The 21,531-nt window shown below is 43.2% G+C and overlaps 7 protein-coding genes across 7 annotated transcripts; 4 read left to right on the top strand and 3 right to left on the bottom strand.

The window, feature by feature from the left end:
- Positions 1-1,012: 1,012 nt before the first annotated feature.
- Positions 1,013-3,734, top strand: EAF02_006062 (uncharacterized protein). Its single transcript, XM_038902110.1, has 4 exons — positions 1,013-1,632; positions 1,689-2,762; positions 2,904-3,470; positions 3,526-3,734. The coding sequence occupies exons 1-3, from the start codon at positions 1,470-1,472 to the stop codon at positions 3,362-3,364; spliced, it is 1,698 nt and encodes a 565-aa protein (XP_038758327.1). The 5' UTR covers positions 1,013-1,469; the 3' UTR covers positions 3,365-3,470; positions 3,526-3,734.
- A 2,675-nt stretch (positions 3,735-6,409) lies between these two features.
- Positions 6,410-7,831, bottom strand: EAF02_006061 (uncharacterized protein). Its single transcript, XM_038902109.1, has 3 exons — positions 7,674-7,831; positions 7,197-7,558; positions 6,410-7,124 (listed from the first exon to the last, which is right to left on the bottom strand). The coding sequence occupies exons 1-3, from the start codon at positions 7,696-7,698 to the stop codon at positions 6,501-6,503; spliced, it is 1,011 nt and encodes a 336-aa protein (XP_038758326.1). The 5' UTR covers positions 7,699-7,831; the 3' UTR covers positions 6,410-6,500.
- A 1,710-nt stretch (positions 7,832-9,541) lies between these two features.
- Positions 9,542-10,501, bottom strand: EAF02_006060 (uncharacterized protein; the record flags this gene model as incomplete). The annotated part of the gene is made up of 3 exons (XM_038902108.1): positions 9,542-10,075; positions 10,146-10,251; positions 10,359-10,501. 3 exons carry the CDS (start codon positions 10,499-10,501, stop codon positions 9,542-9,544), a joined length of 783 nt encoding a protein of 260 aa, XP_038758325.1.
- A 613-nt stretch (positions 10,502-11,114) lies between these two features.
- Positions 11,115-12,676, top strand: EAF02_006059 (uncharacterized protein; the record flags this gene model as incomplete). The annotated part of the gene is made up of 6 exons (XM_038902107.1): positions 11,115-11,231; positions 11,274-11,291; positions 11,358-11,367; positions 11,423-11,473; positions 11,524-12,521; positions 12,575-12,676. The coding sequence occupies 6 exons, from the start codon at positions 11,115-11,117 to the stop codon at positions 12,674-12,676; spliced, it is 1,296 nt and encodes a 431-aa protein (XP_038758324.1).
- Positions 12,677-13,026: 350 nt separating this feature from the next.
- On the bottom strand, positions 13,027-14,116 carry EAF02_006058 (uncharacterized protein; the record flags this gene model as incomplete). Its single annotated transcript, XM_038902106.1, has 2 exons — positions 13,027-13,917; positions 13,973-14,116. The coding sequence occupies 2 exons, from the start codon at positions 14,114-14,116 to the stop codon at positions 13,027-13,029; spliced, it is 1,035 nt and encodes a 344-aa protein (XP_038758323.1).
- Positions 14,117-17,638: 3,522 nt separating this feature from the next.
- EAF02_006057 (uncharacterized protein) lies at positions 17,639-18,559 on the top strand (the record flags this gene model as incomplete). Its single annotated transcript, XM_038902105.1, has 2 exons — positions 17,639-17,739; positions 17,791-18,559. 2 exons carry the CDS (start codon positions 17,639-17,641, stop codon positions 18,557-18,559), a joined length of 870 nt encoding a protein of 289 aa, XP_038758322.1.
- A 509-nt stretch (positions 18,560-19,068) lies between these two features.
- On the top strand, positions 19,069-21,183 carry EAF02_006056 (uncharacterized protein; the record flags this gene model as incomplete). The annotated part of the gene is made up of 1 exon (XM_038902104.1): positions 19,069-21,183. One exon carries the CDS (start codon positions 19,069-19,071, stop codon positions 21,181-21,183), a length of 2,115 nt encoding a protein of 704 aa, XP_038758321.1.
- Between the last annotated feature and the right edge of the window lie 348 nt (positions 21,184-21,531).

Genomic DNA, 21,531 nt, shown 5'->3' with positions numbered 1-21,531 from the left:
AATCATGAGTAAATTACTAACCATCGGGACTGTTCTGCGAAATTTATAGGCTAATCATCGTTCAGAGTCTTGTGTCTCTGCATCCTGGCAAAGGCAGTATTAGACAATGCTTCGGAAAGTTCAATTGAGTTCTACTCGTGAGGGTTTATAGTCCTTCCGAAGACCTATTTTCATAACTGTGATTCTCATAGTTCTTATTAAGATTAAGAACAACTCTCACTCAGCGGATGTGATCAAGAATGCCGAAAAATATTACAAAAAACATTATGCTATCGCGCTTCAATTGATAGACCTCCGGAGAAGGGGAAGTACAGTCGCGCATCAAGATAGTAGAAAATACCATCTAGAGAATAATTACATGGCCGGTGCCATGCCAAGATCCTCTACCGCGAAAGGAAAGAGGGGCACCGCCATAAGGCTACGGTCGCAGATCTGAAATGCACGACACAACGAACCTTCGACGGGACCACAACTCTAACAATAATATCGCATCAAGCGGTGTTAGCTCATATTAGATGTATTCAATCGAAGCACATTTTGAGGGCATCAAAGCAGTGGGGTTGTCCCAATTCCAGCAAATACGGTAACCCCAACTCTTAAGCAGATCGCTGCTGACCGTTTGACTTGACCATCCAATCCAGATCGGATTTTCTTTCTGGCTCGGCAAAACGGCAAGAATTGTCTCTCCATATTGCTGTATTTCCTTGAGTCAACAATAAACTAGCGCCGAACTCTTCTTCACTTCATTCTTCACTGCGCAAGCATCAGGGCGAAAGCTCTCTACGGAGAGAAGTCAGACGTTGACTTACGGACTTACCGAGTATCTGGCTGTATTGATTGAAACGACGAGTAAAAATTCAGACCCCGCATTCTCTTGAATCATGGCTCTTCGCTGTCGTAATTCTAGTCGTTGTAGCTCCATTGATAGATTGTCGCCGCACTCACCGCTATACCCCGCCAGAAAGGTAATCCTTAGATCGGACGGCATGGATTTTCAAAACAAAAGATGAACCCCACAAAGGCATATCATTCTAGCATCATGTTTCAAGACGAACGAATCAACTAGAGTGATTCCGTTTTCGCTGCATGATTCTGGGACGTATCGCGTTTCAGACACAGCCGCACTCGACAAAACACAGAATGGCTACTCACACACCCCAGTATCACAGCTTATCATTGCCGATCTTGATATCGTACAAGCATATAATTATGCAGGGAGAGTTCTTCAAGAGGGCGCATTGTTTCGAAACTACACAGCTATCAGCCCTCTCGCTTTGCCCTACGAGCTGCATGGAACTTAGTTCAAAGTACATACATAGACGGTGGCGATTAATTACAAGTTTAGGCTCAAAATCGATGCGGGTCATCCAGCATCTCATTGTTTACTTATATAGGGCCAGCATAATGTTTATATATGGCTATTTCTCACTACAGAATACACGATTCAGATTCTGAACACGCTAGCCGCTATGAATATGTTACCATTGATGGGTAACCAGGAGAATACGTTGAACAATTGGGCTTCAAATAACCTGGGCAGGCCTCGGGATAGCTCCATGGTCTTTTTAATGAGGGAGACAGGTCTACAGCAAGAACAAATAGATCACTGGTGGACCATTCAAGAGAATACTCGTAAGCAAAATATCTTTTCATCTAGCACGGAAGAAGTTTCTCATAGTTGATTTTAGGTCCCAATATAACAATTACGTCTGGAGAAGTAGGCCTGTTTTCTGAGATTGACGCGTGTGGTTCTGAAAGCCGCAATTCCAAACGTGCACACCTCGACTTTTCAGACTCGACACCCATTTTATTGGGCAACAACATACAAGACTTCGATGCAGCTTTTTCCGGTTTTGATGATTGGTCTCCTCTCGAACAATCATGTTATGATTTGCATGGACCCTCCTCCACGGATCTGATGAATTTTCACCCCCACGGAAATTGGTGCGATCAGTCGACGGAGCATAGTCTCCTTCACTCAGATACTATGAAATCCTCCGATACCGATTCAGTATCGTCGATATCATCAGGTTATGAGAGTAAGCGCACTTCAAACAGATCATCCGGACGTACTTGGGGCACTACATCAACGCTTTTCTCAGTAGACGAAGCCCAGGAGACAGGCCCAACTAACGCACCTCAGAGTTTCCCGTATCATCAGACCACACAACCAGCAATTTTGGCTTCGATTACAGATTTTCAACACAAATTAGCTGGTGATCTCGATACAAGCGAGTTCACTACTCAACACTACAGCTTAGAATCTAGCCCTCAACCACCTACAAGCTTGAGACGCAAATCAAACACCAATCTCAATTCTAAGAAACTACCAAATGTACCTCAGAAGCTTTTGAGATATAGCTGTACTATCTGCCGGCAATCATTTGAACGTAAAGGTGCTAAGGGTGACTGGAAAAGGCACGAACAGACAAAGTGCGAGCAACAGAAACTGTGGTACTGTATGTCTGAAGAGCCCACTTTTCAAGCACATAATATTTGGTATTGCATGTTATGCAATCATGCTGATGGAAATCGCAATGAGATGATTGGCCATCTAATTAAGGAACACCGATTTCAAAATTGCTGGAGTAAACCTTTGTCTAAAAGGAGCCATCCCAGGAAGGACAAGTTAAGGGATCATTTGAAGAAACATCATGCTTTATCGGAAGGATCCAATGGTTGGGAAGCATGGCATCAAGATTTGCCGGAAAAAAAGGCTTGGGGCTGCGGCTTCTGTGGTGGTTGCTTTTTCACTTGGGATGGTAAGTCACATGTTCATCTCCATCTTCAATAGTGTTTTTCTTTCAATTCTTTTTTTAGTTCGTGTGGAATTAACATGGTTGACGATACGGATTTCAAACAATTTGGGCTCATGAAAACCGATTTTTACTAACCTCAAACAGCAAGACTTGACCATATTGCCGAGCACTACGAAAAGCAAGGTCTTGATGTATCAGAATGGTCATTGACGAATGTAATCAAAGGCTTGCTCAAACAACCTAGAGAATGGGATATATTGACTGCTTGGAACACAATCGTTGGTCACAATGAAAATTCCTGTACATGGTCAGATGATAACGCTCTGATGTTGCAGCGCAAGCTAGAGTATCGCGACGGCACACCACAGAGTCTGGCCGAAGAGGCGAGAAGATTGGCTAAAATATCTCCTCACAACTCCGTGCCGCAGACTTGGCCCCTCTATGAATCTCGTGCAATAAGACTAACACGAGATTTGTTGACTGAGCCTCCGAGAAAAAATCCTTTAAACAGGCACGGCGGCGTCTTTTATGGGGAACCTTCTTGGGCACATGTTAAGCACGCAGATTTCGGAATGCAAGGTGATAATTATGGTGGATATATTTAATGGTCGAGTAATCTAAATTAATCTGAATGATAGAGACGTACGCAGAAGCAATGGTATGTGGGAGCTGGCTATCCACATCCTAGAGTTTTTTGATTCATCAGTCGATGTTCGTATGAGAACTCTAGCGTCTTTCAGGAATTCACAACTGATAATGAGCGTAGCCTGGTGCTGAGCGCTATAGATGAATTCATCATTTGCTCAGATATTCAAGTAACCTGGACGGTAAAAGAATGGAGCCAACGGAGAGAGGTTTCGGGCTGGAGAAGACAATAATGTCGATGCGGTAATTGAAAGTCTCCCGAGTTCAGGTTTCCGGCGGGGCTGGTGGTGGTTAATATAAATTTAAAGTTCATACATCAAAGCAGACTTCAGGAAAGTTCTTAATCATAACAATAATATACTTTCTTTCATTGCTTCATCCAAGACGCAAAAATCGAATTATGTCAGTGAGTTCTTTCAATTATGGCTTCAATCAGACAGAGAGAATGAGAGAATGAGAGAATGAGAGAAGTGATGTGAGATTGTGAAAAATTGGAGAAATTCAGTATCAGCAGCTCTGTCGCATACAATTTTTATTGTCAAAATCTTGCAACACACGTCGATGATGCATTCTCCCAGGAACCTCTACTGATTTGTGATGGCCATCTGAGTAGAGCTCTACTTTCGTTCCCATCCAGGATTGAGGCAGCTCTGATATTGGTTCCTACCAACTTCATGTCCAGACCTGGAAGCGAGTGGTGAATGTTACTATCACAATATATGAGAGAGCATCACAAACAATCTGATAATGCTGGATAAAATCTGGAAAAAATACCAGAGTGTCTCCAGAACGAGAGAAAGAGAGGACTGAGATCACTGCTTTGCATTATAAACCTCTATGTTCAGCCCTCGAAGTCGGATCCTCCTGGAGAAGAATCTCGCCTAGAGAATGAACAATTGTGAAATTGGGCATGACGTAATGAGCAGATGAAGACAATCGCTTTCTAAGCCATTCCGCATGATTTTTGCTTTCACTGAGTACTAATCAAGTCAAACGTCGATACTTGAGTACACAACACGGGAAATTTGACCATAATTTCACCTTAGCGGGGTGGCATGATTTATTTATATATATTCTGTTATGAGTGTTTGGAGTGATATTGCAGATCCTACTGTATGTTTTTGAATAGAGAAGATGAGGAAACTAGATTCTGCGCGGGATACTGGTTCGTTCAGAACATGGGCTTATCGAGTTTGGAGAATTTGCGAGAAGGCTGGTCTGTTTATCAAGATACTGAAGGTTGATTTAGTGAACTCATGATTGAGACGGAAGTTTCGAAGAATGGCTGGATCAATATCCGAGTCTATGATGGAAAAGATAATGATAGGGTCTTCGTGTGTGAAAATCAAACTCTCTTTGCTGTTCCGGAAAATGGTGATGCTTGTCAACCGGAATACTGTATACGCCGTATCCAAAACCATGGGTGGTCGAGCAACGCGGTTGGTTCTTAAAACTATACAATGGCAGATGCACTAGGTTTCCAAAGTAACGGAATAGCTAATTGGATGCCAGGTGCGGCATTTCGAAAGGCATGCGATGAACATAGTCTAGCATTTTGAATGATTGAATCCCAGGATTAAAAACTTCGTGGTACTGCAATTCGGATTGCTGTAAGCCTTGCATGTGAAAGAAATGAACATTGAAAATAGGAAGTTTTGAGAAGGATGCATGCTGTCTCCATGGTGTTTGATGAGAAGGAGAATTCTATGGGGTTGGAAACATGCATTGATCCTGTGATGCATCAGCACGATTATACATCGCAGCTTGGAGCTGCTACTCAGACTTTACCTCCCAAAGTTGTATTATGAAAAAGCCATCTTTGTTGAGTTTTGTGCCCCAATCTGCTGTTCACTGGCTGGAATATTATTATCTGAACAGGTAGGTATTCATGGTTATCCAGAGAGATCAATCTAATTGCAAAGCTTTTTAATTTTGTAGAAGCAAACGCAGTACTAGCTATTCGTCTTTCATATTTGAAGAACCAAGCTGTTTTAGAACAGACTTTAATACTAACCCTTGTTGTGAGTGGAGTGTAGCTACTATGAAAAGTAGGCAAAGAAATTTGGAACAGGCCAGCTGGCTCTAGCAACAGCGAAGACAAAGTGTTTCAGTGTTTCCCTGGATATAAATATCAACTCAGTCTGTACTCGTCAAGAACAAACTTTGATTATATACCGTGTCTTTTATCCCATCAATGCCCTTACTGCTACAGTTCGCGCCACGGAACTGAATAACCGGACCCAATCTATCTGTCTATTATTATCACACTGAAAAGTATTATGACTTTCTATCTTCCACAAGGGCAAGGTATCTTGCCATACTGGCTACTCTTCGTGAGTTTTCTTTTCCGTTCTGATACCCTCAACTCTACAATCCAAGAATTTCCAAAAGCGGGAGCAATAACTCTTCCACCCCATCCATTACCCCCAGACTAACACCCACAGAACGCCATTATGAGTTTCTACAACTCCGCCCAATGTTTTCTCTCCCTCCCCGCCACCCGAAAACTATTTTTTGGCCCACATTCCACCATTCCCTCTTCCTCTTCCCCTAAAACCACCTCCCCATCTTCTCACGAAGCAACCGCCCTCTTTGCCCGCACCTTCGGCTGCTACACTCTTGTGAGCGGTATGCTCCGTTTGATAACAGCATATAATCTTTCCTCTCCTGAACTGTATTTCCTTACTTTATGGGCTTATGTGGTGATAGCAGGCTTCTGGGGAATGGAATGGTTGTATTTCGGGACTGTGGCTTTTGGACCTGCGTTATGCGCGAGTATTGTTATAGATGGAGGGGGGGTTGTTATGATGTTGTGGGGATGGGGTAAGTATTAGGGGTTGAGATTTCGAGAGCAGAGAATGTGATGTGAAGGGGAGAAAGCTTATTTTTACGACTTACGATTGTATGTGTTAACGTTTCAAGAAATGGAACTATCTACTGGTGCAAAAGTCATATCATGTGCTTATAATCAGATGAGTCTACAGGTCTATATTTGGTACACCGATGTCATCTCCACTCTCAAAACTAATAATACATAGAATATGTTTTTGATCGCCTAATAGTTAGAGCGCTAGTATACACTGCATTTCATTCCCTCTAAGAAATTGTACAGATGATCTTCCCCTTACTGGTGTTTTTCTCCATCTCCTTGTGGGCCTCAACCACCTTTTCCCAAGGGAAGACCTTGTCCACAAAAATCTTGAATGTACCATCCTCAAATTTAGGAAGGTATTCTTCCAACTTATCTCTCAATTTGCCCTGATAATCCACATCTCTACTCCTCAACGTACTTCCTTCAAATCTAACTCTCTTGAATATGAACGCACCCATATCAACACCACTTGGTAATTTCGTACCACTCATTACTCCCAAAAGCACAACTCTCGCGTCTTTTGCTGCTACATCCAGATCTCCCTGGAAATAGTTTGCTCCTACGAAATCAACAATAATATCAACACCCTTGCCATCTGTAGCGGCGGTAATTTCCTTGGCCCAATCTTGTGTTTTGTAGTTGAAGCCTGCTGTGGCTCCTAATGTGTTAACGCAGAAATCGATTTTTTCTTGTGATCCTGCTGTTACATAGATAGCTGATGCGCCGGAGTTCTTCGCGAGTTGAATACCGGCGATGGAGACGGATGATGCGCCTGCGTGCCAGAGAATGGATTTTCCTTGAGAAAATTCGCCCACGAGATACATAGCTTGAGTAGCTGTTATCCATGTCTATTTTGATTTTGTCAACTCAATCCGTGAATCATATCTAGATGGGTGTAGATGTAACGGGTATTATCATACCTCAGGTATACCAGCTGCCTCTTCCCAGCTCAGATGGTCCGGTTTCTTTAAAAGCATATGCGTGCTCACAGCAAGGTATTCCGCATATGCACCTCCATACGCCAAGCCAAAAACCTCATCTCCAACACTAAAACCCTCTTTAATATCTGTGCCTAAACTTTCAATCGTACCAGAAAATTCCACACCGAGAGTTTTGGGAGCTTGTGGTGGAACAGGATAGAGGCCTTCACGTTGGAGAAGATCCATGCGGTTAAGACCAAAAGCTTTGACTTTGACGATAGCTTCGCCCGATTGAGCGGTAGGCTTGGGAGTCGAATCATTTATGAAAAGGGCATCAGCATGGCCTTTGCCATCTTTGATATCTGAGGAGTTATGTTAGCTAATAGTGCTCTCACTGGTGCGCAATTGCGTGTAGCTGGTGGAAACGCCAAGAATAAGAGCTTCAGTTTCCAGCGCATTGAATTAAAAAGTACATACCAACTGCTCGCATAGTTTCAGGCATTGTGCGATTTAAATAACTGGGGATATATTCTGGAATGAGAACAAAATTGTCTTGGAGGAAGATCAATGCCAAGGGGCATTTTGATGTTTATATTGTGATGCGGTGGGGCCGCCCAATGACGATAGCGGGGTAGCTAAAATTCCTGCTTACAAAACATGACGAAAAGTACCCGAAATTCAGTATTTGTACCGGTAATTATTGGTGCAAAGCCTTTCGGATATTTAAGTCCGATTTGAGTTCGCGCATCCCCTTTTCTTTTTAGGTAGACAAAGACTCTAGCAGTACAAGTTCTCTCTTTGTGTGTCAAACATAAGGATCATATATATGGTTCATTGATACCTAGCATCCAAGGGTAGAAGACGGCTCATAGATGCATCCCTTGGTGGTTTCGAGAATATGTCCTCGCGTAGTACATTCTTATATCAATACCTCCATAGTATTCGCACATCATATCCTCTACAACGAGCCTCGAGATCAGAGATCCTTCAACACATCAAGTAGAGTATAGGTAGATAGTTTCTGTTCTAATTTCCATTACACCCAAACAATTTTACAATCCCCTCAAACAAACCAGCCTCATCATTTATTTGTGGTTGTAATATACCGGTATGTATCTAGGGAAAAGGGGTTAGATTAGGAGCTCCTCCGTGCGATTGATGTTGAAATTAGGTGCTCACTATTAACTATGAGTATTGACCTTGGAAGTTGGGTCGAGATGACTGTTCTTCTTCGACCAATTCGCGTATCATGATGCATTGAAACAATCGGTAGAAGCTAGTGCCTCTTGATGTGCTTGCTTGTCTACATTGAGTTTGACAAGTAAATTTTTTGCATGTAATGGTATCCAGCAAAAGGACTAGCATTCTGGAAGAATAACAAGTAGTAATGAAATCCAAAATGGGGCGGAGAATACGAGAGCGTGATATAAGATGGCCAATATGCACGACTAAGTTGTTATGAGATGCTCGAAAGTGGCAGCGTTGCCATTGTCTTCCTTAGGAAGAGGCGTAATATATTCATTGGTTTCACGCGTTTTAAGGATCACAATGAGGTATGGATGGAATTATATTTGGGTTTAAGAGAATGTGTTTTAATTATGAAATGACTGACTTACCTTTACTCGGACTCGCCTCTCCCACTAGAGAGATAGAATTTGTAGAAAAAGCGCCCTGAAAGATTCAATCGTTCGGTAAACGAGTACCAAACTGTAACTTGGCCCACTTGAACACCGTCGTTACATTGTCGGCGCTTGTGAGACAAAACTTCCTCACGAGCGGTGCATCTCTCAAACTTACGTTTTCGGTTTCGTTAAAAAAGTGTCTCCGATGTTCATACGCTTGAGTCGAGCGGCAAGCTCATTGACCTCATGGGTCTGCTGGTCTTGAATTGTTGCTTCTATATAGTTTGACATATTGGTGCAGGCGTTATTGTTGTAAAGATTTGAATGTTGTGATTTGAATGGGGAAGAAAAAAAAGATATCAAGAAGGATGAATAGAGTTTTATACTTAAATTTTGTAACATGTTCACAGCTGAGTCGGTGAGGAAAACAATGCACTGATTCTCAGTGCTAGCATACCCTTTGTTATGTATTAAAGAAACCTTCAGATGTTTTGAATTGTTCCCTATTTCCTTTGTCGTATCTATCTTTGTTAAGGGTAGACTACAGCATTAAGCTTTTCTGTCTTCAGCTATTCCATTGTTCGGGGACACCAACGAAACAATAGCCCCACTAGTTCGAGTTGAAATTTCTGACTTAGGTCCATGGAGGGTATCCAAACGTGCGAATGCTGATCACATCGCCATTAAACCTACAACTACCTCAATTGACTACCTCCCGGCTTTTCAGTCTTTTTTTGCAAATGAAGGCAAAAATTCCATAACTGTAGCCACGGCCCACTTGAGAGTCGTGGTCATATCAATGTCCAAACCTTCATCCTGGCATTTCAGACCTAGCTCACTAACCACATCTTCTTTTAATTTTCCCTCGACGTCATCACCTTCAAACATCCATTTGTGATCTTCGACATAATTTGGCCATACAATCTTATCGACGTATCCTGGTGGATCTTCCCAGAATCCCTCGAGAGTTACATAGCCACTACGAGCCTCCCTTCGACCTTTTGCCTTTTCATAACTAACACGTAGGAAAAGTTTTAGGTCGATCTGGGATTGAAGTGCGGCCAAGGATTTGGAATAGAGAAGAAACCCATCAAAGATGCAAAGACGAATGGGAGAATCTGTGTCTGATAAGATTCCATGTCCTGGCTGCCCAGGCTGAGTCCATGTCTTAACTTCAGATTTCAATGCCTCGATATCTTCATCCGACACGGGACATTCTCCTATAGAATTTTTGTCTTCTTTGGAATCGAGATTAGGCTATGAAGAGTGAGGAGTCGTTCTGCAAGATTCGCAACTATCAAAACACAGATAAGAAATAATGACTGACAGGAAATGTGCCTTCTTTGCGTATATGCTCAAGAGACTTGACCATTTCTGGTATATCCAAAGCTTCCGCGCAGTCCCAATCTACTAGATCATGCTTCTTAGGAAGTCTGGTTATTATTAGTAGGGGGTACATTGAAAAGTACTTCGTAAATCAGACACTAGGTCGCAAAACTGGAAACATATCAAAAGCTATACAGGCAAAATCCAAACTCACTCTTCTTCGGGTCTATAGAAGTCATCTTCGTGAAGAACGAAAGTATGTGGAAAGATATCACGGAGAAGTCGACTAAGTGTTGTCTTACCACTAGATGAACACCCACTAATGCCAAGTACCACTGCTTTCTTGTAATCTTTCATTGTGAGAAGTCAACGGTTCCTATGTCCAAGCTGGACTATCGTCAACTGTTGCTGTCGATCTCGAGATTGCTTCTCAAGCTGAGGCCGTTGAAGGAGGGGTTTGAATATTGGGTACCTAATCATAGTCAGCACCGTTTATTTTGTCTCGACGCTGTGACCAATTCGATAACGAATTTTTCCGATATCACATCATGTTTTTGTGGATCAATGTCTTGACTGCCTCTACATGTACAGAAGTGATCCGTGAATGCGAAATATTCCCTCAAAAGCTGTATGTAACGGTGATATAAATGCATATGAAAGTGCTGAAATATGGGCCTGAGTACATTACCGTCCATTGCCAATAAATTATATCTTCAAAATTTATTCTTATTCGTGCGCATCTTCAATTACAAGACAATCCGAACTTGTGCCAGTCCGCTCAATCCCCAGACACCCATGCACACGCCAATCGGAAGCTTGTGGGTAGTTTCTGGGGCAGCTGTTCTCAAGACGAAAGTATTTGCTTGGCCTCGCCTGTTTCTTCAAGCAACCTTGCTGTCAGATTCATTTAATTGAATTAATATTCCCTCTTTTGCCCAAACATCCTTCTTCCCAATTGTCAACCTTCAAGATGCTTTCTCCCTTCAGATTAGCCAGCAGGCACGCCATTACCCGTGGTGTTGCTTCCAGAAGTAGCATTGCCATCAGACAAGCTTCCACATGGGCAGATGTTCCTCAAGGTCCTCCAGTACGTATTTCTTGTCAATGGCACTACTTTAGACACTTTTAGGCTAATTCAACACAGGATGTAAGTTATTGAATCTTTTAATTCGATAGAGGGGTAGTTTTCTAATTGTGCGATCGTTTGTGACAGGCCATCTTAGGTATGAGTCAACAATGGGATTATTTGTTTGATCTGAAAATCTAACAACATTACAGGTATTACTGAGGCCTTCAAGGCAGATAGTTTCAAAGAGAAGATCAACTTAGGTTTGCAGCACCGAACTACTTTCAATTTAATCCCACTAACTTTATTCTAGGTGTCGGCGCATACAGAGATGATGCAGGCCAACCTTATGTCCTCCCATCCGTCCGAACCGCAGAAGACAAGGTCGTACAAGCAAAGCTCAACAAAGAATATGCGGGTATTACTGGTGTTCCAGATTTCACCAAGGCAGCTGCTGTTCTTGCATACGGTGGGGGATCGAGTGCCCTTGATCGTTTAGTCATTACACAATCCATCTCTGGAACTGGAGCTCTCCGAATTGGAGGTGCTTTCCTCCAACGATTCTACCCTGGCGCAAAGAAGATCTACATTCCAACTCCATCGTGGGCAAACCACGCTGCAGTATTCAAGGATTCGGGTCTCGAGGTTGAGAAATATAGATACTATAACAAGGACACAATCGGCCTCGATTTTGAGGGCATGATTGCAGACATCAAGGCTGCACCAAAGGGAAGCGCTTTCTTGCTCCACGCATGTGCGCACAACCCCACTGGTGTCGACCCAACTGTCGAGCAATGGAAGGAGATTAGCGATGCTGTCAAGGCTGGTGGACACTATGCTTTCTTCGACATGGCCTACCAAGGATTCGCCTCTGGTGATACCGACAAGGACGCTTTCCCCATCCGTCACTTCATTGAGCAAGGCCACAACCCATGTCTTGCCCAGTCTTTCGCCAAGAACATGGGATTGTACGGTGAGCGTGTTGGTGCATTCTCCATTGTCTGCGCCGATGCCGCCGAGAAGAAGCGTGTTGATTCACAAATCAAGATTCTTGTCCGCCCTCTTTACTCCAACCCTCCCGTTCACGGTGCCCGTATTGCTTCTACCATCCTCAACGACAAGGCTTTGAACAAGCAATGGCTTGCTGAGGTCAAGGGAATGGCTGATCGTATCATCACCATGAGAGCTTTATTGAAGAAGGAACTCGAGAACTTGGGCTCAAAGCACGACTGGTCTCACATCACTAGTCAAATTGGCATGTTCGCATACACTGGTTTGACCCCTGAGCAAATGGATAAATTGGCTACTGAAGTAAGTTTTTTTCCGGACTGATATAGTAGAAGAAGCGCTAATCATAAACTTAGCACTCTGTATATGCTACCAAGGATGGTAGAATTTCTGTTGCAGGTATCACTTCAGCAAACGTCAAGAGATTGGCTGCTGCTATCCATGCTGTCAAGCCATAGATCGGTTATATAATTTTAATCCCAAAATCTAATATAGCACGGCGTGGTGGAAATAGCGTCAAGATTCTAGAGCCTAGTCCAGAAGAATAGATAAATGTAACATATACCATTGAAAGAAATAAAAAGTCTTCCCTCCATGAATTGTTATTGAATTCAATTAAATTGATCAAAGTATTACCATTCATTGCATCGCCAATAGAAATATCGTGTCTTTCAGTTCTCTCAATGCAACACCAACTCTCCTCTGATCTTTTCAAGCCGTAAGTTCATCCATCTTTCCGTCTGATCATCAAAATCGTAAAATCATAAATCATCCAATCCTTCTCTTTCTCTATCACTGATCCACGCGATCAACTTCCCCTCAACCTCTCCACATCCCTTTTCACCTCCTGCAGCTCTTCCCTAAGTTCTCCGTATACCCTCGCAATCTCCCTCATCTGCCTCTCCTTCCTCTCATCTTCTCTTCCTACTCCATATCCCCACAAATCCCTTTCTTTCAATTTCCCCCTCTCCTTCAGCCTCTCCCTACCCCCACGCAATTCCCGCATATAATTTTGCAAAGCTTCGGTTGTCCGTTCGTCGTAGATGATTTTTTCTCCTTGTACATACTTGAGTTGCAGTTCGTGAGAAATAGTCTGGGACTGGAGGGAGAGAAGAGAGATTTTGGAAATAGTGTGTCGGGTAATGGGGCCGTGTTTTGAACGCTCGAGAAGCTGAATTATGAGGGCTGTGGCGCGGTGGTATAACGTTAGGAGCTGCGTGGTGGTGTTGGTTAAAGTTGTGCGGGCGAGAGCGAGAGAATGGGATTGCGTGAGCAGAGTGGATTGCAGAGTCAAGACGCTAGGGAGGAGATTGGGGATTTGGCGGTGCAAGAAAGAAGCGTTTGTTGTCGGGGAAAGGATTCGCGAAAGGGAGAGGGCGGTGTTGTGGAGGTTGGTGCTGAGGAGTGCGCTCAGTTGTGGAAGGTGGTTTGGGAGGGAATGGTATGTCGGTGTGGATTCTACGAGGGTAATATCGCGTTTGGAGAGAGAGCTTGAGGGAAGAGAGAGCTTTGCTGTGAGGAGAATAACTAGTTCAATGAGTTCATCTGGTAATTCGGCAGCCTTTCTTGGGGGTGCGGGTTGAGAAGTTCGCGTTCGAGGTTTCGCGGGGATAGGAGGCGGTGGTGAAAGATCCAGGGACGACAGAGAAGATACTAGGATCTGCGATTTTGCGGCTTCTATTCTAGCAGTTTTGAGTGCCTAAGAGTGTATGTTAGTAACTGTACAGACTAGTCGAGTGAGGGGGGAAAGCTACCCCAGAGACTGCATCCCGCTCTTTCTGAGCTGGATGATTTTTAGTAGAACCATTAGGATTTAAAATATTGGTTGAAAGGTTTTTGTACAACTCTGCAAACTTAGGGTTACTCTGAAGAATGGACTCTTCGACAGGAGGCAGCATGTCGCCGTTGATGTTAGAACTGGTTATTGAGTTGTGCCAGATTTGCCAACACCACACTCCAAAAGTTTTGTAGCAAATCTAGCCAAAATTAAATTTCTCAAACTTGGGAAGAGTAAAGATTTCGTTGCAGATTCCGAATCAGGGAGATTTCAGGATCTCGAAATCGATTGTCTTGGGAAATCTGGAAAAATGGCTGTTGATGTCTACGAGGGTGCGTTTTGGGCAGTTGTCAATTTATTTCGACAAGGATGATGGGGATTGCTCATTTCTGACGAGGCTAATGTGGATCTAATTGGGTTAGATCATTAACCCCCATCACCTCGCTCTTGCCCAATTTTTGGTTCTGTCATATTTGGTATCAGACGATTGCGAACTTGTCAACATCAATCATGCAAACGCTAACAAGATATTTTCTGGGCCTGAGATACACAGTTCTACTCCCAGTTCAATGCGTCAATGCAATTTACCTGCTGTTATATTCCGTTCTCAATTAGTAAATTCAAACTCTGTCAAGTTTTTCTTTGCCCCTCCTGTTTGCTTACTTCAGTCCAAATTTGATCTGAAATCAACCCAATTCGGTCCAAACTTTATTGTTCAAGCAGCTGTCCGTCCCCTTGAATTCGGTACGTTCGGAGGTTATCAATAATGAATGATTCTTTCTAGCCAAACTTTTTCAAGCCTGAGGAAATCCCATTTCCTTGCTCGTCCTTGCGTCCAAGCTTCGTGGTATGGTGTATGAAGCAATCGTCGGCTTCATGAGTAATAACGTCTAGCTCCTTCTACTCTATAGGATATCCCTATCTCGAAAGACCACTCGCTGCACGAAGTAATTACTATCGCAGGGAGTACCAAAAGTTCTGGTTGAGCTCTTTCAATTTCACTTCAACTTGCAAACAAATCAGACATGAAGCTCAGAGATTGTTTCACAGACAGAACGAGCTCAGATTCGAAAGCCTCCACCATTCAACATGGTGTGGGCCAGGATGTATTAAAGGCACTTTCGTACGAGGGTATCATGCCGGCAGTCATTCACCTGGGATTGACACTGGTTGAGTCAAATTGTATTGAATTATGATGAGTGTCCGGGTGTGGCTCTTGTTTGAAGATTGACCGGGCTTCAATCTCAGGAGTACCACACAGAAGTCATTAATATGTGGATCGAAACTACAGAGAATCATCTAGTTGATTTCGTTGAAATCAACATCCGAATGTCCGGATAGATGGCAATATCTCTGGAGAGCCCTTGTCATGCAGAGACTCATGGGTCGTCATGAACCAGACGTCAAAGAGATTGGTACAGCAAAACCTCTCTATAAGGATACCGGTTTTTGTAGTCTTTTTTAAGGATATATAGAGGTATCCTTGTATAGAGGTTCCGCTTAATCCCGATATAGTAGTAATTTTCTTCCGATTAGTCCCGATCGGGTCATTTCCGTGACATATTTTAGGTTTCAATTGAACCTATCTAAACTCTCCATATAATATTATATAATAGTTCAAATCCTGATGATCTTATTGGCCCAACAAGGATACATGTGATCCTGGGACCAAGAAATATAAGGATATCCTAATAAAGGGGTTTCAAGGATATACGCCTTTTTAAGCCCTGAAAATTTTTGGCACTGAAAATTTTTGGGACCGAAAAATATATCCTTATAAAGAGGTTATCCTTATAGGGGGGATCCTTATAGAGAGGTTTTGCTGTATGACAAGAATTTCTGACAAGGTCGGTCCCTACTTTGCGCTATTGAAAACCTTAACCAGTTGGAATTACCATGGACATTGAAATAAGTTCTAATGACTGGGATAATCTCATAGTTTTGAAGGGTTTTAATGCTTTGGAGTCCATGAATACTTCTCTGTATGGCAGCATCGTAATATTACCTAAAATGGTACTTAGGTAATCATCCCAGGAAATTGCTCCCTTAAAGCACTAGCTTTCTAACATCAACATATATCAAAATCCAAAACTGTGTCTACAAACTCAAAGGAACAGCTCGGTGTGAGTCAAGGCGAGCAATGTTCTACCTATTGAAATCTCGACTTTCTATCACATCAGGGTCTCAGCAAATCTCCTCCAAACAGAATTGATTGGGTATTTTTCATATTTTCCCTTGATGCTTCATCAACTAATTTGCTACGGAGAAGAGTTTGTCCGGGGGGAGTTTTCCCGTCATACTGTTTCACTCGTCGTGACTCAACAAATCAGGGACTCAATCAAATTAGTCTGTTTTATCCTATGAGTTGTTCTTATATGTCTCGCTATTGCTCGGATCTATAAGACGCACACATCACTTCCAGTAAATCGTACATATTTTTATATCAGGTATCTTTCTATGCTACTCTCTAGGGTTCCTCTTACTTAGTATTGAATTGCCGGTTACTGCCGAGGTAATTTATCGAATGCCATGGAATCTTCAGAAACACTTCAAAACAGGATACATGAAAAAGTCAAAGTCAAAGAGCTTTCCTTACGTGCGATCGTTCGCACGTATGGAGTTTTTTGACGCCGTAACGCCTCCACAACATGAAAATTGCACACATGATTCAAATCTTCATCTCCAGATCGATATAACAGGTCCTTGGAGGTTCAGCCGCACAGCGGATCTAAGGAAACGCCACAACGAATATGGGTTTTCGCCGGAACCTTGGAAATGTGAGAGACTCTTAGATGCCATGGACATCTTAACAACATCCAAAAGACAGTAGAATCTGCACACAGAGAACAATGTTTACGTGCATAGAAGCGGCCATAAAGTTTCTATCTTGACTTCCTTGCTTATTTCAACGACAATCATAAGCTTTTCAGGGATTATAAGGCAGCAACTTGATTTAATTAGTCGTCTCAGACGATCCCATCTTTAATGGGGAGTTTGAAGGAATGAGATGCTAGTGCAAGCCTTCTTGAACCACTTTTCTACACAAGCCTCAAATATATAAGGTTATTTTTCAGCAAAGATGGCTATACGTAGGAAAATAAACAGGCCGGAATTGACCAATGCGTAGCATCTCTCTCTACACATTGTTTTGGTGAGGGTGCACGTATCATTACACAGTGGTCAATTCCGGTCTGTTTTTTCTCCTACGTATAGGATGGGCTGCTGAACTTGCGAGTTCGGACTTTTCAAAGATCTGAATCCTTCCGACCATCAATTTCCACAAAATACTTATTGAAGTTAGTGCTTCTAGATTGATTGGCCTGTTCGTATACCATTTGGATTTCAAAACGGCGGTGGTGTTGCTGGGATTGGGGTGATCTTTTGCAGTTGATGGCTGTCTGTGCTGTACGAGTACGTGAATAATGTGGATCCCATAAGCATAGCTTGGGGTAGACTACAAATATACTTTTTTGGAGTAGAGTTTATTCATTTTATTTTCTGTATATCTATTGATGTACGCATAGTATTTAGATAGAGTTCTACGTATGTTTTTGAGGTTTGCATCTTCGATTCATCTAAACTTGTTTAGAATTTTCCTGTGACTCGTATTCTTTCCCTAGTTATATACCAACATCTGGCAAAAATGAGCTTCGATACCAAAGTTCCCCAAGGACTATTAGGTAGCGAGATCAAGAGAAAAATGGTCGCCTCTCCAAATTTAGATGAGAAGCCATCTATAGCATAGTAAGTCTCCTAGTTCTCATGATTAAAAGATCTAGACTAACATTCACAAAGTAATTCCCCAGACTACGACCCAACCCAGGCACCACCGTATCTGATGGATCCCTATTCCCAAGAAGTAGATTCCCAAGACAACATATCCATCAACCAAACACTCACCTCTACCCCCTCGTTTCCAATCACCAAACTCGTCATTCCCACCAGAACAGATTCTTTGGCCTCCGGCTTTCCTTTCCATCAACGTCTCTACGATTACCGTGTTTCTCATGATGAATGGCATCTCTTCACACACGAAATTGTCAAAGCAGCTAGTCTCACTATACAAGAGGACTGGGTAGCATGGACCGCCGGTATTTCTACCGGTGTATTGAGTACCGGAATCCTCGTCTTCGGTGGTCCTTTTGCAGGGTATTACACCGGAAGATCGGTTCATAGAAAGAAAGTAGTTGAAAAAGTCAAAGATGGATTAATGCATGAAGGGAGCTTGAGAGCTACGCTGCATAAATGGAATGATCAATCGTTTAGAGGTAAGGGTTTTCAGGCGTGGTTAGAACTACCCTCTGTTAAGGGCGAGGTCAATGGAGAGAATGATCAGGAAGAGTCGAATAAAAAGTGTAGTAAGAAGGAGAAGAACTTGAAGAAGAAGGAACAGAGAAGATTTAGGATTATAATTATCCCTAACGATGCGCCGATGGGTATGTTAATGAGTAGCCAAGAGTCGACTTGGAGTTTGGGGAATGTGCAGTCGAATCAAAGGAGTGGGATTGCGGAAGCGCCTGATACTGAACAGAGACAGCCAGCGGTCGCGGAACTTCCATCATAATGGGTGAATCTCAAGAGTTGTTTTGCTAATTTCTGGCCTTCGGGGGGTCGAAGGCGTGGTAATGTCCCATATTCACTTTTGGTGTGGTGCAAGGAGGCCGGAAAAGCAGAATCTTGCATAGTGGGTGAATTTTATGAGGTGTATTACTCATTTGTGGCTTTGAGAAGCCAGTGGTGTAATAAATTGGTTCGTTATTTACTGTAATTGTGGTACAACAAGCAATTTCATATTCGGTTTTAAAGTTATCAACTCACTCCACAATTCATCTGCATCAACCGTTAGCGCTCCTTCCCCGCGATCAACTTCTTTCCTTCTTTGGACTTGATTTACCCCCTCGAACTTTTATCCTTATATACAGTCGTTAAGACTCCACATTCGAAAATATTCCCTCTCCTCTACAACAACTTCTATACAGCAACTCTCAAGCTCCTCAACTTTGATAGCATCTTACTCTCGGATTCAAACTTCGAGTTCTTACCACCTATCTTAAACATACCACATGCGGCATCATGGCTTCCAAGAAGGATACACTCTATCCCAAAATCTCTGGTAAGCCCAAAAACTTACTTCTGGAATTCTCAAAGTACCAGAGAACCTCGAAGACTCGACGTACTGGGAGTATTCCTGTCACCGGAACAGTAAAACTTCATGGAACTCATGGAGACATTCGCATCACAGCAGACGACACTATTTATGTACAGACTCGAAACTCGGATGTTCTTACACCGGCTCTCGACAGCTTGAAATTCCTTGATTTCATCCAGCCAGCTCGAACAGAAATCCTTGCCCTGAAAAGGCAGTTCCATGCTCGTTTCATGAAGCTGAACCCCAAAGCCAAGATTAACGATGACCATCCTCTCATCATCGCTGGCGAGTGGATCGGCCCAAAGATCCAGAAAGACGTCGCATTCAGTGCATTGCCAGACCGATATTTCGTCATCATTTCCGTTTCCATCAACAACGAATGGCAGCCGGATGAACCATATTCAGACATCGAAAACGAGTCTATCAACATTGTAAACATTTCTCGGGGAGGATTTTACCACGAAACCATCGAACTGAAGAATCCGGAACCAACATTCGCAAAGATGCAAGCTCTGGCCGATGAGGTGGAGAAAGAGTGTCCTTTTGCGAAGACTTTTGGCCTCATTGGCCTTGGTGAAGGCATCGTCTGGAAACCTGCTGCGCCTCTTTGCCATGATGCAAAATATTGGCTCAAGTTAAAGGGTCCAATTTCCATGGGGATTGTAGAGGCTGGGCCGGCCGCTCGCATGCCGCAGCGAAGCAGTTTTATCGTTCCGGTGTTTGCGACTCCAACCCCCTCTCCTGCAGCAGCGAAGAGAGCTATACCAGATCGAAAGATAAGTAACGCGACATCGCAACGAAATATCGTTGGTACACCGATATATTCAGCGTCACCTTTCTCAATTGCAGCGAGTAGAGCTTCCAGCAAGCCACCGGGCATCCCACTTTCTTTAGAAGGTTTGAGTCCGAAAGAATTTTCATCGCTGCCAGCTCCGCCTTCTATTGCCTTAAGCAAAACACTTAATTGGACCGTGGGCACAACGATGCCACCCGAAGGTTCTAACTTGAGGGAATATACAATGGCATCTACATCTATACCACTGAGGATTGAGAATACTGCAGACGAAAGTTCGGGAGATTCCAGATTTGATGAAAATGGTACTTCATCGCCTTCGTTGCCTAGAAATGTCAGCGACGTGTCATCAGAACTTCAAGGCTCTAGGCCAGGGTCATTATTAGCGGAAAAGACTGAGGAGAGCGAATCGCAAAGTCCAGGAACAGTCAGAAACGTTACACGCATGCCAATAGAATCGAAGAATGTTACTTCCATTTCGCCAGAGAACGCAAGACTTCTCGAGACCCTCAAATCGGCGCCGGTAACACCTGAAATGTTCCAACAGGTCAGATCAGAGATCATGAGCCTTTTCCAAATGAGTAGCCCTGAGAAATTACCAATTGTGTCCGAGAAGGAAGTTGAGCATACGCCGGAAGTTTCCAAGTCTGATGAGAGCGTAATCTCTTCTCCTGTTGCCCCCAAAGAAACCGCTTGTGAACCATCAGACGAAGGGGACCAAGAAGAAGGCGGATGGCCTATGCCATCATTCAGGAAGAAAACCCACAAGAAACAGTCCGAGAACACTGGTCTCGTTCCTCTGATCACAGCCACCGAGGTAGTCGAAGCCATCGAATCAGAGCATGTGCAGCTGGGTCCTGTGCCATTGAACGTTGGAGATGACAATAAAGAGTCCTCTGAAACTACCAAACAGGCTTGCCCACCACTGATTCTCATGAAGATCGAGGGACCGGAGGTAATAGCGACCAGAAACTTCGCGAACGAAGTAATTTGGGAGAGAAGATTGGAGCAAGGATGGCAATATCTCATTGAGAAGGGAGAACGTACCGAGAGACAAAATGCAGAAAAGTTTTTGAATTGGTTGTGGGAAGACGTGGAGGTAGAGGAGGAAATGGAGATCGAGGAGCTTGAACTCAATGTTGCTCTCTTGAAGAAAGAGATTTTTAAAATAGGCAGAGATTGGTACTTCGAGCATTTGGCCTTCGAGGAGCAGAATGAGAACTGGGGGGTTGGAGCAGCGCGCTAAATATTAAGAAACTTGAATCTCTAGCATAATACCGGGTGGAACTTATTTATGAGCGTAATATAGAAATCTACATTCTTGCATACCTACATTCGACTTTCTGATGCTCTTTATGTCTTTTGGTAAGATTGTGCATGTATGACCACTATTACGATGTTCAAAATGTAAAAAAAGACAATTAGCACTAATGCTCGGGTTCGAGGGCCTCTTTGTGGACGATTGTCTCCCAGATAGACACTATCCACTAATCTGTGACACAATCGTTCACTAGATTAGTTTGACACTAGCCGTTGCTTAATATCATACATGTGCATACCAGGTGCATCTTCAGATGGTAACACCATCTTCAAC

The sequence above is a fragment of the Botrytis sinoallii genome (genome assembly GCF_014898435.1).
Source record: "Botrytis sinoallii strain Bc 23 chromosome Unknown BSIN_009, whole genome shotgun sequence".
Lineage (NCBI taxonomy): Eukaryota > Fungi > Ascomycota > Leotiomycetes > Helotiales > Sclerotiniaceae > Botrytis > Botrytis sinoallii.
Note: the sequence above shows the minus strand (reverse complement) of the source record. Positions and strands in the feature narration are given on the sequence as shown.